This window comes from Neopelma chrysocephalum, unplaced genomic scaffold (assembly GCF_003984885.1).
Source record: "Neopelma chrysocephalum unplaced genomic scaffold, ASM398488v2 Primary Assembly neopelma1_67, whole genome shotgun sequence".
NCBI classification, from domain to species: domain Eukaryota; kingdom Metazoa; phylum Chordata; class Aves; order Passeriformes; family Pipridae; genus Neopelma; species Neopelma chrysocephalum.
The window spans coordinates 4,239,218-4,256,558 of NW_020897726.1; the positions used below are offsets into that span (position 1 = coordinate 4,239,218).

The 17,341-nt window shown below is 38.5% G+C and overlaps 1 protein-coding gene across 1 annotated transcript in view; it reads right to left on the bottom strand.

The window, feature by feature from the left end:
• Positions 1–10,693: 10,693 nt before the first annotated feature.
• The window catches only part of COL28A1 (collagen type XXVIII alpha 1 chain), a 43,940-nt gene continuing 37,292 nt past the window's right edge, over positions 10,694–17,341 (bottom strand). The window contains 8 exon segments of the mRNA XM_027684626.1: positions 10,694–10,863; positions 11,293–11,509; positions 13,801–13,994; positions 15,145–15,579; positions 15,582–15,692; positions 16,001–16,037; positions 16,240–16,275; positions 16,362–16,442. Coding sequence (XP_027540427.1) covers positions 10,694–10,863; positions 11,293–11,509; positions 13,801–13,994; positions 15,145–15,579; positions 15,582–15,692; positions 16,001–16,037; positions 16,240–16,275; positions 16,362–16,442 — 1,281 coding nt within the window.

The following is a 17,341-nucleotide window of genomic DNA, read 5'->3' on the forward strand; positions in this document are numbered from 1 at the left end:
TGTTGTCTCTCAAGTGGAGGATGTGGCTGTAAACTGGAGGCCATATTCGTCCTAGATTTGTAGTCCAGGTGAGCACTCTGCAGGGATTAATCATAAATCATATGAAAATCACACCTGAGGATCTGAAATTTTTTCCAGCACAGAAGAGTGCTTCACCAGCATTTGAACACCTACCATTGGAAACAGCAGGCTTCACATATTCCACTGTAGGTTCTGTTGAAATCCTAGTGAAATATGGTTAGTGTTTCAAGGACAGGTAGGGTAATCAAATCTAAAACAAATTCTCAAACACGGTTTAGAAAAGCACACTCTCCTGTTCAGAAGCTGGCAGTGCTTCCATGGAAACAAGGAAGCTTTTGTTCCTACTTGTCAATGCTACCATGTTTTTTAGCAGAGAATAGGCGGTGTCTGTTTACCAAGATTAGAACATCATTTGTCAGTCTAATCAACAGCATCCTGCTTTTAAACTATTTCCCTGTCAACTAGCTTGGGCTTTATGAGCTTTATCTTTGTCAGCCTCCAAAGCTGCATTTCATAAATGACGTTCAGACTGATTCAAGTAAATATTTCCAAAAGGCATTGGCCATGTTTCATTTTAGCTAAGCCTCATGATTTCTAAATGCAGTTGTCTTACCAAACATAGATCTGAGCGTTCACAAATTCACACTGTTCCCAGTGGGAGAAGTCTCACACATCAGCTATATCTTCTTGCTTTAAAACCATACAAAAGTACATTTGGATCTCATTAGTAACTGTACAACTACTAATACTTTCTCCAGGAGAGTAAGGTAGATTCACAGACCCTTTATTATTTCATACAAACCTATTGTAATTGCAGAAAATTCCCAGTTGTGCCAGTCCATGCATTGGCCAGCACTTCTTGATCAAGGAACTTTTAGCAATACCAACTGAGAACCAGTACCTTGCAGATGTGTAGTGGCTCTCTGGTTTGATCTAGTCTTTGCCACACTGATCAGTCCTGCAGCAAAGAGTTTCGATATTGCTGCATGTTTGTGTTTTTTTGGTGAGTCAGAGTTTTAGATTTCATGGGTATAAAAAAAGCAGAGCTTTTAAAAATATCCACATATACTGGTGGCAAGCTACCACCCTGAATGATTGGTCTCTGTGAGCCTCAAAGAAGTGGGGGGAGCATGAGTTACTCTTACATGTGGCATCTAGGAATTTTATTCCTGACATCACTGTAAAATGAGGAAACTATTACAAATGTTTAACAGCATGAAAAAAAAAAAGCAAGGTTGGAAAAAGGACATATTTGCTGCTGTGTCCTATTAGCCAAACATATTTGTGGGCTATATGTCTGGGCCCAGGAGAGACTGAGAAAGCTATTGCAGCATATAAATGAACCAAAAATGTTAGCTGGTCCTCTGGCTTTTGCAGTTAGACAAAGTTAATTACATACGTTCAGCTGGACCACCTTGTCCTTTGACTTTTTAATATATAATTGCATCGTCTCTAAGATAAGCATAAGGTAAGAAAATGCTGTTATGAAGAATGGGATGTCCCATGCTAATAATCAGTCAGTAGTAGAGAGTGGCAATCCTGGATGGACTAGATGACTCCTGTGATCTTTTCCTACCTGAATTATCCTACAATCCTAAAAATGTCTTGTCAGCTTTGCAGGGAGATGTTTTGCACCTGCATGTTTTACCTTCAGCTCCTCTGTGTCCTGTTGGTCCCTGCTACTCCCTTCCGCAGTCCAGAGAGCCCTTGTCTGACCATCAACAGGGCTGGGTGGTGCCCTTCTCGCCCTTCATGCCTCTTCATTTCTCCCTTTCCTTCCAGAGGAACTGTGGTATGTGAAAGTTCTGCTTATCATTCTGAGTAGTACTACACAAAATACCTCTTTTCTGTCCCATTTTATAGAAGATTAAACTATCTTTTGCCTCAGTGCCATTTCCATCACATGGGAAAGGAACTGTTCTGCTAGATTGTGTGACTAACTATAGGATGAGTTTGCCCTCCTTCCAGTGTTGTATCCTGGTTAATGCATACTGGAGTTTATGGTGGTAAGGGTCCCCTTCTCGCTCTGTTCCTGTGCAATCACCGTTCCTATTGCTTGCTGAACGATGAGATCACGTTTCCTTGGTGTGCAGAGCTAGAAGGTTAACCCTGGTATTGACACAGTTCCCTTTTACGTTACAAAAGCCCCTAATCTCTGATAGCTGTGACGTAGCTGCTGTTAAAAATGCCATAAAAACCAATCATAGGCAATGTGAGAACAGGATCAAAAATGTTTTTTCCTGCTTGGAAGTAATAAAGTGGGGCCTGTGCTGCCTGCAGAACCTGTGCCTAACTTGAACCCAGTGCTTATGAATTACTTGTTGTAACTCTTAAAAAGCAAATGCATAAAGGAAACAAATGCAACAAGGCAAGAAACACTTTCTCTTGATGTTCAGCAGCATTGTGCTGATATTTAGCATTTCACTGCTGTTTCACAAATACATCTGTTTCCTATTAGTGCAGGAAGCAAGCTGGTTAAAGCAAGCACTGTTGAAGAAACACAGCCAGTATCCCAAAACCACCAAGACCCACAGGAAGAAATGTCCAAACAAATGCTTGCCACCCTATGATAACCAGCTGGCAAGTACAGCACCTGGAAAGATGTGGAGATCATAGAATCATAGAATGTTCTGAGTTGGCAGGGATCCACAAGGATAATCAAAGTCCAACTCCTGGTCCTGTGCAGGACAGCCTCAAGAATCATGCCATGCACCTGAGAGTATTGTCCAAATGCTTCTTCAACTCTGTTAGGCTTGGTGCTGTGACCACTTCCCTGAGGAACCTGTTCCAGTGCCCAGCCACCCTCTGGGTGGAGAACCCAAACCTCCCCTGACACAATTTCAGGCAATTCCCTCAGGTCCTGTCACTGGTCACCACAGAGAAGAGATCAGTGCCTGCCCTTCCACTTCCCCTCATGAGGAAGCTGAGAGACCAAGGAGTTGAAAACCAAGATGTGCTACTAGCATGTCATAAGTGTGAAAAGTCAACATACACCTGAGAGTAAGAATAATCCTGATGTGACTGTTGGAATGAGTTTTAAATCACAAATAACTTCTAGATCTGATATTAATGCTGCCCTCTCCCATTGCAGCTGTGTGATGAATAGGCACTACTGGAGTGGGCTCCCATTACACAACAGGATGCTATGGAAAACAGTCTAAGATACATAGAAATAAGAATATTTCCCTGTGCAAAGTATACCAATTAAAAACAAACAAACAAAAGAGTTGAGTGAAATGATGTTCCCAGAATGAAGCCTTGTTCTCAGGGCTGTAACAGAGAACAAAGCTTTACAGAGAACAGGTGTGTTGGGGCACTGCTAGTTTGAGCTAATTGGAGTGGTAGGTTCAGCTTGTGTCCCAGGGTGTATCCGGGAGGGATCATGCTGTAGAGGCACAATCCAAAAGCAGAGACTGAAATCTTTATTCCTGTCTCAGGCCTCATGCACCTCCTGCACACCAGCTCATGAGCTCTGGAGCCCTTTGCTTTTTGTTTATTTATGTATTTGTTGTTAGATTTTTTTCTTGATTTGCTAGACTCAGCAGTATTGCAATGGTTATAGACAAAGTGGGGTTCTTCAGGGGCGATTATGGGCTATGTTGCTCTTCGGCTTTAATAGTATGGTATAGTGCATACAGGCCCTTTTCATAGTTGTTTTCCTGCCTTTATGTAAATATCTTAGGCCTGCAGTACTCAGAATCTGGTTTGCAGCACATCCTGTTTATGCAATGTCCAGGTTAAACCAGTTGTAAGACAACTTATGAATTTGTCAAAAAGACCGAGGAGCATGAAGTATATACAGTGGCCGGTAGAAAATGTAATTTGTGAGATGAATTAAGAGATTATTTAAAAAGTCCTCAACCTGCTACTGCTGCTGAGCAGGGTTTTGGAAGTTGTTACTGCAATATGACTTGTAAAAAGCTCTTGATGTCTTGGTGTTTATTTTATAGAGGCATTTTGTTGTTTTCCTCCTGGTGGCACTGCAGGATAACACCGTGGTCCTTGGGGCCCTGTACTGCAACTGCATCATTTAAGCATATCTTACTGACACAACAACTGCTGTAACGCTTGACTTGAGGACCAAGACAACGTCCTTTCTCCATGATAACCTAAATTACTGATGTGGACTTTAACTTACTTAAGGGAACTTTTGTTGAGTGATTTTCTCTTCTTAAAAAGGAAAGTTTCAACCAGCTTATGAACTGTAAAAAAATCCAACACAACACTGAGAATGTCAAAAAATCTCAAAAAAGCCTGATGTACGACTGCTAAATTCTCAACAACTCTGCTCAAAGGATGATTTTCACTCACACAAGTTCACCTGTGTGCTCTAGAATATCCAGTGAGTACTGTGACTTTTGGTCGACTATATTTACAGTTCATCCATAAGAAGAATTAAAAATTTCTACTTGAAACAGTTATTCCCTTCAGGCAGAGCTCAGTGCTGCCTCCAGCACCACCCTCATCACTATACTTTCTGCTTATTACAGAGATTTGTGTATTTTGGCAGCCTGTGTCTTAAGTAACTTATGATCTGCCCAACTATGTAGTGTGCAGTCTGATACCATCACAGTTGTAGTTCTCTGAGGGACATTGCAATGAAAATACTGATTTTCAAACCCAGATTTTATATGTGAATCTCATTATGCATTAATTAATTGGAAAATGCAGCCTCTCTGGTCAGCAGAAGTATATCTTACCTATTAATTTGCAATGTAGTTAAGACTTGTAGAAGCTATCCTTTGAGAAAACATGATGCACTAGGGAGTTGCCCTGAATGAAGTAAGAAGTAGCTGAAATTGCCAATTATGTCATTAATGTAATTCGGAAGAATTGCTAGCTATTTGCCTTCCATGGAAAAATCTGTCCCCAGCCTCTCTGCCCTGCTCTCCACACCCATGCCTGTGTGCTCAGCCAGGCCAAGACACCCCTGGGCCAGCAGGCAGCAACCAGGCCACAAAATCCCTGAAATCCTTCTCTGAATTGATGCTTTCCAGGTGCTGAGCATTTCTGTCCCCTGCAGCTCCTCTTCCCCATCCCTGCTATGGGAGGGGACATACTCAGGCACATCCTGGGGACTTTTTATGAATTGTTTGTCATTTATTTACTGCTCTGGCAGGGTTTTTAAGTGCCCTGAAAGCTTTAAGCTGCTGAGAGAAGAGCACCAGCCAAAAAACTCCCAGCAGCATCTGGGATTAGCTGAGTTATTTTAAAGCTAATCCAAAACTCTTTTGGGGGGCTTACTCACATGTTGAGCCTTGTGCTTGCCAGATTTAGTCTCGTCAAAGCACTTATTAACCATTATTTTTACAGTAAGAAATGATTTTCTTTGTGTCCCAGGGTCAACCATGCCAGAAACTGGAGATCCCTTTTACAAAGCAAATAAAATGCAAAAATCTCCCTTCTCCCTCCCTGTCCATATGTAGGGAGGTTACAGCTGCTGAAAGGGATTGTGGGACAATGTACTCTCCTCCTTTCGTCTTAGAAATTGCTCTAAAATAGGTCTTTTATACATTAGAAAGCCAAAATAGAAAGTCTATGAATTACATTTTAGAGCCTTACCCACTTGGCTGAATTTCTGCATATTCCTGGTTAAAAATAAAAGTCACACTTAAGTAGAATTTGGCTCAAAATTTGGGTTTCATTTATCCCTGAAGCTTAGATCTGATTCTGTCCCTACGAAAAGATATACTACTACTTCTGGAAGTAAAGACCTTTTATTTAGGGCAGTCTCAAGTAAAAAATTTAGTAACTAAATATAATTTATAATTTATATTTCTTTGTCGAGCTATCATGTATGGTAGCTGAGATGTCTGCTTATATTTGCCTGTGGGATTTCAAAACCTTGTTCTGCTACAGATCAGCTTCAGCAGCACCTGGAAATGCTCTACAACTGGGATGGTAAAATGTCACAGAATTACAGAATATGCTGAGTTGGAAGGGACCACAAGGATCAAGTCCAACTCCTGGCCCTGCACAGGACCATCCCCAGGAGTCACACCATGTGCCCAAGAGTATCATCCAAACGCTTCTTGAACTCTGTCAGGCTTGGTTTTGTGACCACTTTCCTGTGGAGTCTGTTCCAGTGCCCAGACACCCTCGGGGTGAAGGACCTTTTTTGAATATCCAACCTAAACCTCCCCTGACACAACTTCATGCTGTTTCCTCAAGTCCTGTCACTGGCCTCAAGAGTGAAGAGATCAGTGCCTGCCCCTCCACTTCCTCTCCTGAGGGTGTTGTAGACTGCAATGAGGTCTCCCTTCAATCTCCTCCAGGTTGAACAGACCAAGTGACCTCAGCCACTCCTCGTACGGCTTCCCTCTGGACCCTTCACCATCCTCGTGGCCCTCCTTTGGATGCTCTCTAATAACTTAATGTCTTTTTAATATCTTGGTGCCCAAAACTGCATGAAGTACTCAAGGTGAGGCCACACCAGTGCAGAGCAGAGCAGAACAATCCCCTCCCTTGGCCAGCTGGCGATGCCTTGCCTGAAGCTCCCAAGGACATGGTTGGCTGTCAGGAGGCAAGTCAGCCCAAGGAGAGTGAAATCATTATAAATAATGATTGCTAAGTAGCTGCAGGAGGAATAACAGTAGGTAATGGGGATGTCAAAGATCTCAGTGCTGGACCTACAGCATCTCATATCAAGGGAATTTAGAAAAGTTGCTCTAACTTGCAGGTAGAGCTGGGGTGTCCCAGCACACACACCTGCCAATAAAGACTATGGCCCTTTCACTGAGGGATGGAGGAAGAGGAGTTATTTGGTTTGCTTTAAAAAAAACATTTAAAAAAAAAATTCATTGCGTTACCTGTGCGAACTTGCTTTAAACTCTGTACTTTGCAAGCTTTGAGAAGGGTGTGCTGTATGTACAGATGGTACCAAAAAAGTTAAGAAAGAAACCGCTCAAGAAAGTACAGGAATGCTGCAATAAATCTATATTGTCCATAAATTTTTTCTTTCAAAATGTAGGTGTTGGTATCAGTCATGCTATCAGTAGCATTTTTCTTTTTTTTTTAGATTTTTTTCCGCTCCAAAGATTGTGTTTTACAACCACCTCCAAATGAAGAAACTTGGTGATCAGTTTTCCAAGGATGCTCAGAACTGCAGTGCAGGAAATGTTGCATACCTTCAGTCAATTTAGGCTGACAGAGGAAATTTGTAGATGTAGAAGAAATAGAGGAGTGCAGACAACAGGATGGTCAATACAGAGGCAGTGTTAATAAAACAGTCTGAATGAGCCCTAGGGACAGACAGTGACTGAACTGGGTTGAGATGAATTCAATTAGATAGTTGTTAGCTGGAGACTGGTACAGCTTCTCAAAGTGAAAAGCTGCTGCTGTTCTGTGATGAGCAGATAGGGTACTATTTTCCTGTTAATTTTCCGAGTCTTTTTCGGAACTCTTAGAATCAAGGATGTCAAAAAAAGAATTAATCTCACAATCATCAGTTCTATAGAAAAATCTATGTTATTCACTTCTTTTAGCTTTTGTGGTTTATACCATTTGGCCTGGTCTAGCAGAAGATGTAAGGATTTAATGATTAAACTATTCTGGCTTTTAAAATTCACCTTTGACATAAATAAAGGATTTGTTTGCCAGTGGAAACTGTAATGCTCTCAGCAATGATGATGTATGGTTTTACACTACTTGGGAATAAAGCAGACGTTTGGCAAGCAGGGCCCTCTCCTGGTTTATTGCCTCCATGACACCCTTGAGGAGGCAGAGCTGCGTGAGGGACACAGGAGCCAATGCTGCCAGTCACTGCTGATGCAGATTTAGAGAGGAGCGGTCCTTTCAGCAGGGACTTATGTGCTTTTTCGTGATTTACTAAATATCAGAGCATATACTCAGAGTTTGCAGTCTGGGGATACACAGAAAGATCTGAACAGAAAAGGATGCTCATTTTGAGATAATCTGATTTGAACAGCATGCAACTTTTAAATAGCTTTATAGCCTTTGCTTTTTCCTCTTTGCTACAGAAGGTTTAGTCAACTCTGCATGAGAGTGGAAAATAAAGCAGTGGTCTTCTCTATAGCACTGGTTTAACTGCATTAAGAAGATTCCTTGTATGCATGTTAAAGAGTAACTTTTTTTAAAAACCTTGTTAAGTAGCAAATGATGTTGTTATTTGTACTTACTAAAGCTTGTCAGCTTTACCAGAGAGGTTTTCAGTAAATATTCTCAAAGATATTGCAAACCCATAACTTACATCTTCATATTTATTCCCAAACTCATTATCCCTAGTATGTCTTAGACAGGTGTATGTCCTTGTCTGGAGATCTGTAGCTGAACACAACAGCCAATCCTATCCCCAGAGCAACTGCCCAGGCACAGAAGATTAGAACAGGTTTGAAAGATCCTGCAGATTCCTAGACTTCCTTGCAATTCCAGTGGGCTTTGCTACTGTGGTTTCCAGGTGCAGCTAAAGGTAAAATATATTCCTGGTAGGTATAAAATGAAGTGGATCATCAAAGTACACATAGTACAAGGTGATATCTTTCAGTTTTACTGTTCCATGTCTCACAGAAATTAATTGTGCCCTCTGGTGTTTTTTGAGTGAGCATCATAATAGTTCTAAGTATAATAAGAACAAGATGTTTTCTGGGGCTGCTGTCAGTTTTTTCTTTTTGAATTTAAAACTCACTTAACAAGGCCAGATTTTTGGAAAAAAATTTAAAACTTTTAAACTCTACTTCAAGCACAACTTTCCATAGAATTAGGTTTGCATCCTATCTGCTGCAAACAAGTTCATTTTGCAAGGTACATGCTTGTCATTTAGTTGCATGGAGGGAAAAATTGTGCAAGGAATCATTTAAACATACCAAGAATTTCCCATACTGCCTGTATAGATTCTAGTCTTTTGTTTGTAAAGAAATAGCAATGATAACAATGCTTGACTTTTTATCAGATGTTGCTTTCCATTTTAATCACATGTTCATAATTTTCAGTTTTAGCAAGGTGCTCACGTAGGATTATGGCTAACAGTAGAAAGTGTATAAATAAACATTTATATACATATTTCAGTGCTTTTCTCTTTTTAAATTTAATATCATATATTAGATTTAAATAACTTTTTTTTTTCCAACTCAGAGGTCCTAAGAAATTGAAATGTACTGACTAGCGTAAAGGACATGAAGAATCCTGGTTTTAATGTAGTTCTAAAGGCAAGTCTAACCTTTATAATTGAAAAGATTGTATTGATGTTAATCCAAATGTGCTTTAATAATGGAAAAAACCCTCAAACCTCTAATTACCTATAGCTGTCTTATTTGCATTCCAGGAAAGAGCTCTGATTAATGGAAATTCATTATTTATGTCTCTAAATGCTGTGTATTTCAGGAACCACTTACTCTTGTTTAAAACTAGAGCATATTTTATGTTTCCATGAGACTAAGAGACCTCTGTCATTAAAAGCTAAGTGTAAACACTTTTGATATTTTAATCCTAAAAATAGAATCTCATTATTGCCACATGTAGTAGCACAAGTTAATGTAAATTTGGAGGGAAAAGGTGTGTGTATGTGTAATGGTAAGTTATTGCTATGGTTTTGCAGATAACATACATCATACAGGAATCTGGTTAATGTGCAGACCATACTGGGAAAAGCAATAAAGTGTGGTAGTAATATATTCATGTTAATACATTATTTTGGATTCTTCTCAGTCAGTTCTTCTTCAGTACCCATGAACTTCCAGCTTTAAAGGCTTCCAACAGCAGTCATTTCTAGAAGAAATAATTAATTGTTTCATTTTCCTGAAAATTTTTGAAAATCATGCTCTGCAATTTTTCTGTTCTGAAAGTTTAAATAGAATATTGAATGCAATTTATTGGGGATGAGTTATATGGCTTCTGTAAAGGAAGTTATGCATCACTGATAAGCAACCACTCTGAAGGCCCTCCCTCACTCACTAAGTATGTGAATCTAAGGCAGTCACTATAGTCTGATTGGATTTCCAGAACTTAAGGTCCCTCCCCAAAGTTATACTGATTTGAGAGGGACAATTTTCTAAGTGGTGAAAAGAATAAAACAAAGGAAAGAGGATAAATGATTTGTGGAGAGGAGTCACTGAAGGATGGATGCTATGGTCTGTCCTACTCAATATAGTTTTAAGTGATCTAGAGAAGGGAGTAAAAAGGGAGGTGACAAAGTTGGTGACTATGCTGTATTCCTCTGAAGCAGTAAAGAAAATGAGTGACTGCAAGAAATTGCAGAAGGACCTTGTGATGCTGACTGCATAGCTGTGAGTTGAAAAGGAAAACTGAGTGTTAGTAAATGTAAAATGAAACACAAAGAGGGAAATTATCATGAATTCACAAATAATATGATGGATTCTCAGTTCATTCTGTAGGTAAAGTGTTGGAAATATAATCTGTGAAAATATCACCTCCAGTATCAGTAATGGTCAAAAAATCAAATACAGTGTTAGAAATTGGAGGATAAGAAATAGAGAACAAATTAGAAAACTTCACTTGTATAAATCCATGACTGCCACCTGCACTTCTGGTCTCACCATCTCAAAAAGCTTCAGACAAACATTCCAAGGTTGATCAAAAGTATAAAAGATGATATAACATGTATGTATAGTTTGGGAGACTTTAAATAGACTAAATCATTTTAGCCTGGAAAAGAGGTGATTGAAGGAGGACCCAAAGGAGACAACTTACTTATTCATCAGTCAACACAGGTTTCTCGACATTCTTTTTCTGTTTCATATCTATTGTTGGTACCATTACAACCTCCATACCAGAACTGGCCACAAGAATCGCCATTCCTGTCATAGTACCATTTCACCACATAGTCCTGACAGTCCCCTGGTTTCGTAGATTCCAAGGACCTTGGATCTGAAAGTACATTAGTAAAAGTTAGCTTGGATTCTGGGGATAAGTTATGTTGTCTTAAAAGTGCCTCCTTCAGTAAGTAGAGCATCCCTTTTTTTTTCTTTCTTGTAGTGCCTGGTCAAATTCCATTTCTATTAATGAATTACCTGAACAGGCCTAAAAAAATACAGGGTCAGTTTGAAGTAGGACTGCCTAAATCCTGATTTAAGGACCGAGCTGCTATTTAAATACCTAAGCATGCAATTGGTATGCAACAGTATCATCTGGATCTGAAAATCTGGCTCTGACTGTGTGTGATGTCTGAAGACAGAGCACTCAGAACAACAAAAAATGATAAAATCCAAACTATATTGGAGGAGGGAGTGGGGTTTGCTCATTGTTTTTTGGTGGAGACTTGCTACTTAGTATCTGAGGACAGTGTTTATTACTTACCTTTCTGGGTTGTTGATACCTGTGTTTGCAACACAGTTGGCTAGAGATCTTCAGTAGCAGTTCCTCTGAAGGAAGGATTCACAACTGGACTCAGAGGTCTGATGTCAGATATGTCATAAACTGTGGGAAGTATCGATTCTCTGTGAGCAAAGCTGGTCACAGTGTGGTCCTGAGCAGATCACAGTGGCTCAGTATATCTGGACTGTGGTGGACTATGCTGCAAAAGGAGTCAAAATCTTAAAATTTAGTCTGGGCTCAGATGCTATGAGAAAAAAAAATTGATAAAATTTTTAAGGAAACTTTTGTTAAATAATGTGTGAAAAAATACAAATAACAGCAGGTCAGTTCGGACCTCCTTCTAGTGACTGCTCAGTATGGAATCATAATTTTCTGACACTGAGAGTGTAATGAAAAGGCAAAGTAAGGCAATCAGTTTAGTCACTAAGATGAATTCATTCAATTTAACCAACATTTCAGTCACCACTTGATCTGTAATATAAATAAAACAAAAAATTGAAGGAATTTTGGGGTAAATCTGTGCTCTTAACATCTAGTGCACTCACTGGGAATGATCTGATATCTTCAATCTGTCAAGACATGGAAAATGGCTGACAGGAGGAACAGGGTACTTGTTATTGATAGAAAAACACATGTACATTACACTCTGCCAAAGATCTTTTCAGATGTGAAATCCCTTGAGTACAGCAAAAATTTCCAAAACTCGTGTTACGGGGACCACATCCTACTAGTAATATTGTCTCACAAAAAATTTGTCCTTGTCCTTATCAAACCAAGTGAAAAATCACCCGTTTTCCTATTTCTAGCTAACAGCCAGTTGCTAATCATTACAATTTTAGAGTTTACCTTGATAAAAGTGTTAAGCAGCCAATCCTGCACTGCAAATTGCAACTATTATATAAAAATTTGCCTATCTAGTGTTTTTGTATATTCAAGAAGATTTGTAATCTTAGTGCAGCATAGTACAAGTAACTGCCTTAATCAGACATGTTGATTACTTACTGAGAAAGAAATGAATTTGATACTATTCAATATCTTTCCATTTACAGGCCACGACTGACACAGTCAGTTTAAGAAAACTCTTCGGAGTCATCAGAACTCTGAAAATTGAAGTCTATGTGAAATTTAAAGATGCAGACAGTTCATCCAATCCTTTAAATGTTGCATTTCTTTTCCAAGTCTATGAAAAGACTCTGTTTATTTCTGATAGTAGTTCAAAAGTTTTAAAGATTTAACTATAACCAGGGCCAGCTAGAACCAAGTGTGTGAGAATCTAAACCTCTCTGTGATCCTTATCACGTGCTTTATAAAGTCAGCATCTATAAATCTAGGTTTACAATTATTTTTCTTCATGATACAGAATGTCAAAACTGACCCTCAGTATCACACAGATCTGTCTGGAGGTTTTACAAGCCCAAAACCAAACTCAATCACAACTACCAAGGGAGCTCTTGTTCTTAGAAATTAACCCAGATTTTGAAAGTGAACAATATCATTATTCATGATATTATATAAACAGTAATAGAAAGGATTAATAGTAGCTAATCCATTGACACCTCCACAGTAAGTCAGTAATATTTAATTATCTCTAGTCTGTATTCAATTCAATTAATATTTAAATACCAGTATCATGGTCCAGTATATCCATTCCATGCAGCTATAGAGGTTTTTGCATCAAATATTTCAACAGTTCATTCAACTGGTTATAGGGGCAAGCAAAACTCAATTTTTATCATTGACTGTTTTTAGGCAAAGCAATAGAAACACTTTATAAAGTTAGTGGTGGTCTACTGCAAAGGTGACAAATGTCCTAATCTGGTACTACGACAGTGTCTGAAAAATACCGAAGACCTAATGAGGGAACTAAGGTGATACACACCTGCAGAAGATATTTATCTATTGCATTAAAACTCCACCCGTTCTGTCAATCTGTGCAGCAGCACTGTGTTGGAGGGCAGAACCTCAGTGCAGGTCAGGAGAAATGTAAAGCTGGAGAATGAAGAGTAACATGAATGAGGAGTCCTAGAAGCACAGCCCAACATGGAAAGTGAAACAACACCGAAGGTTTATTAACTTGGAAATATAACTGGAAACAATCTGGAAAGTGTGTGACCACAACAAGAAGCATTGTACTAAGAAGCAACTTGCACATAAATAAATGTCAAATGCACTATGTACCTGCCTCAATAGAAATATAAGATTTTTAACTCACTTCTGAGATGAATAAAAACTACAAAAAATGTGAGGACTGTTGGCATTTATTGCAACTAAGAAGCAATATTACCTTCTTTCATTGGTAAATGTCTGTTCTCAACAGATAAGTTCACTCTAACTTTAAAAGTCTTTAAAAAATATTTTGGTCTAGCTAACTGACATGTTATTTGCCTATTAGAAGACTGGTGAGTAGTGAAATAAAGATGGTAAAATATTTGAATTGAAATAAATACACATATTTTAAAAACATTTGATAACTGTTACTTCTTTACTCACTGGGTAACCAGTTCCTTCTCTAGGAAGCATATCAGTCTCTGAAGTGGTCATTTTAGATAACTGGCTATTTGTACCTTCACTGACAATTTGAGATTCCAGACTTGGAGATGGAGATGAAATATTAAATTTTCTGGTGTAGACTGCAGACTCATTCTCACAGATTTTTGTGATCAGTTTGTTTTCAAGTGCTGAAAAGATTAATGAAATGATGACATTTTTTAAGGGTAATCAAAAGAAGTCACGATGATTCAGCACAAGCTTTTATTGCAGTATTAACCCTAAATCTTTAATGATAGTGACTTGTAAAAGACCATCTTTTGTAGTTATGTCAAAATGCAAATGAGAAGTAATAAAGTAACACACTCTCTGAATTATTTGATTTTAAGGCCATATTGTTCTTTTAAGAAGAAACGGATGAAAAGACCAAGTTCCTTTAGGAAGCAGAAGTCATAACAGCGAAGAAAAACAAAAAACTTAGAGTAAAGAAAAGAAAAGAAAGTGTTTGCGTGTAAGAAGGAAAAAGAAAAACTGCGCAACACTTCCTACTTATTTGCACATAAGCCCCCAGTGACTAGAAATATTTTTATGTTGAATGCTGGAGTCTGAGTCAGAGCCCCAAGTTTGATCCCATCTGGGACCAGAATCTTAGCTTGGACTCTCTTCTTAATGCCTTAAATCCAGACTTAACTCCATCTACAGTCTCAACATAGCAAAATAAGCTTTTTCTCAGGAAAAATGTACTTTATAGGGCTGGTCTATGGTTAGTCTAGATCAACGTATGGGGCTTTTTTCATGGGTCATTATAGATTTCCTCTGGATTTTCTCCTGATTCCACCTGTGGCCACAGGATTTTTTCAAGCCACATACATTGAAACATACAACTTACTGTCAGATCCCATTCCCTTGTGTGTGGCTCCACCACTTATCCTCTAGAATCAGGATGAAGGCGTAGGTTTCTCTATGGATTTCAGAAAAAAACCTGAAAGAGTGCTTGTAAGAGATAGTAGAGGGATTTCAAGACTGATGAGAGCCATAAGAAGTAGAGAGAAAGAGAAAGAAACAGAAATGTTATGTCAAGGTGGAAGGAAATCTGCACCTCTCTAGGATGAAACACAAAAGGACTGTGAAGGAAGGCTGATGAAAGCTCTCACAAAAGACAAGTGCTCCAAAGAATGTCTGGGCTCAGAAAACTGATGCTCGTTGTGGTTTATTGTTTCTGCAAGAGGTAAAAATTTGGGAAAGGTTTCATCTGACCAAAGATGACATGAAACAGAAGAGTGAGCTGTATTCAAAAGAGGCCAAACTCTCTTATATGCTTATTTCAAGTTTCCTCTTACTAAAATAGTGTTATGAAGTCATCTATCTGGTAAACATGCTCTTCATCAGGTTCTGTTGCAATGAGCTGCATTTCTTTCAGAAAATCATCAAAATGAGGGTCAGTCCTTTGAACAATTCCAATGACAAATATCTCAATATTCATAGCATGGGCCTCTCTTACTACATTGTCCAGCTGTACTTTATCCCGAGAGTCTGCTTGTCCATCTGTTATTACAACAGCCACTTTCCTCACTGCTGGGTGCGCTGCCTGAAACAACTGAATGGCTTCTTGGATAGCAGAAGCTGTGTATGTGCCTTCTCCTAAGTAGGACATTTTGTCAACAGCTGATTTCAGGTATTCCTTGGTTGTGTATTTCTTTAGAGAAGACACCAACTCCACTTTATGGCTGAAGTTGATAATGCCAACACGGGTTGTAGCGTGGTTGGCCAATACCTTGTTTTGAATGTTTTCGTAAAGGTTTTGATAATTTTGAAGTTATCTGGTCCAACGCTTTCTGAACTGTCAATGACAAATACTAGTTCCAGTGGTGCTACTCTATATTTCAGACCACAACCTAGAAGAGCAACCATTTCAGACATTTTATGAGAAACCACCTTCATAAAAACAAACTCAACTCTTACATCAGATTTACAATCAGCTAAAGCTCAGTTAATGAATTAATCTCTAGTTACTGATACTGATCAACAGAAACAGAGCTGGACCAAATTACTTCAGGTATAGCTCTGGCAACATAGGGAACATTGTTTTCGTATCAAGGGTGTCCTTAGACACAAACATGCAGAGAAAAATGCATCCAGTCAAGATAAATTCACTGTGTTTTAATTTTACTAGAAAATTTTTTTTCCATACTGGAATGTTTACCACATATTTCATTGATAAGTCTGATAACTTCTTCTCTCTGAAAAAAGAGTATTAATTTGTTGTGTGTTCTAGTTTTAAGAATGCTGAAATATTTATTTATTTATTTACAAAAATGCAGGGAATGCATCATCCCATAAACAACCTTGTGTAAGACCACATAACCTTTAAACATTTTCCCCAAATAAACTCCTATTGTTTCAAATTAATTAATTGTTAAATGAATTAATTTACATCCTTACCGTAAGACCAGGTTCACCTTTTCTTCCCCAAGTTCTCTGAAAATGTGTACATTGAGATAAATTAACAAAGGCCAAATTTGTCTAATTTCTATTGTGTAAAGTAATATGAAAATATGTTTTACCTTTGGTCCTGGAGGTCCTGGGTCTCCAATTTCTCCTTTGGCTCCTTTGCTCGATGGATCACCTTTATCTCCATAGTCTCCCTAATTTAAACCAGCAGTGTTAAACTCATAAACTCAGTCAAAACTACAGTTTTGTTGATTGTCAGAGCTGGAGGTAAGGTAAGCTTTTAAGATGAATTTACTGATTTTGTGTGTGTGTGTATGTGGCTGGTTTATCTTTCACGTATTATGAAGAGAATATCTGAAAGCAGGCTCTCAGAGAAAGCAAGATGGGCAGTAAAAACATCTTTAAGAAATTTCTATGGAAAATTATCTTAGTTTGGCAGGGGGGACTTAAAGACATCTTTGTGCAAATGTCAAGAATATATAATATTTACTGTTCTTTGATTTTCTTGAACTCTAAAACAATGTTTATACTGGACCTATTTTGATTCAGACCTATGGAGAGATGTCACTGCCTCAGATCAGCCAATGTGCTGAAACTCACACCAGCTCTGTAGTGAGCTCGCAAAGAACAAAGGAAAAGGCATGCTTGGACTGCTACATCCATTGGAAAATACATAGTTTCACATTTAGAAGCAATTCTGCACTTTTTCCCTCAACTGACTATACCTCCTGATTTCCAAAACCTGGGAGGGTTCAATATTATGAGACAGTTTTCACATAATGCAGATATAAAACATACTGTAAATAGATTTAGGTTCCAAATCAGACATTTTTTCAAGAAGGGTATTGTTCAGGACAGTTTTTTTACTTCTCTCTGGAAGTTACTAACCAGCTTACATTTCACTTGAAACTTTAAAGCTTAGGAATTTATCTAGATTGCTGTCCGTTTTGATATTATTCTTCATTATTACCCATCCAATGGAATCACATAGGTAGCTCCTGTGTTATAGCCTTCACTGTGGTGATTGTTACCTATTTTAAGGAACCCTTTTGACTCTCTCAGTCTGATTCTAGTCTTATTCAAACTGTATAAA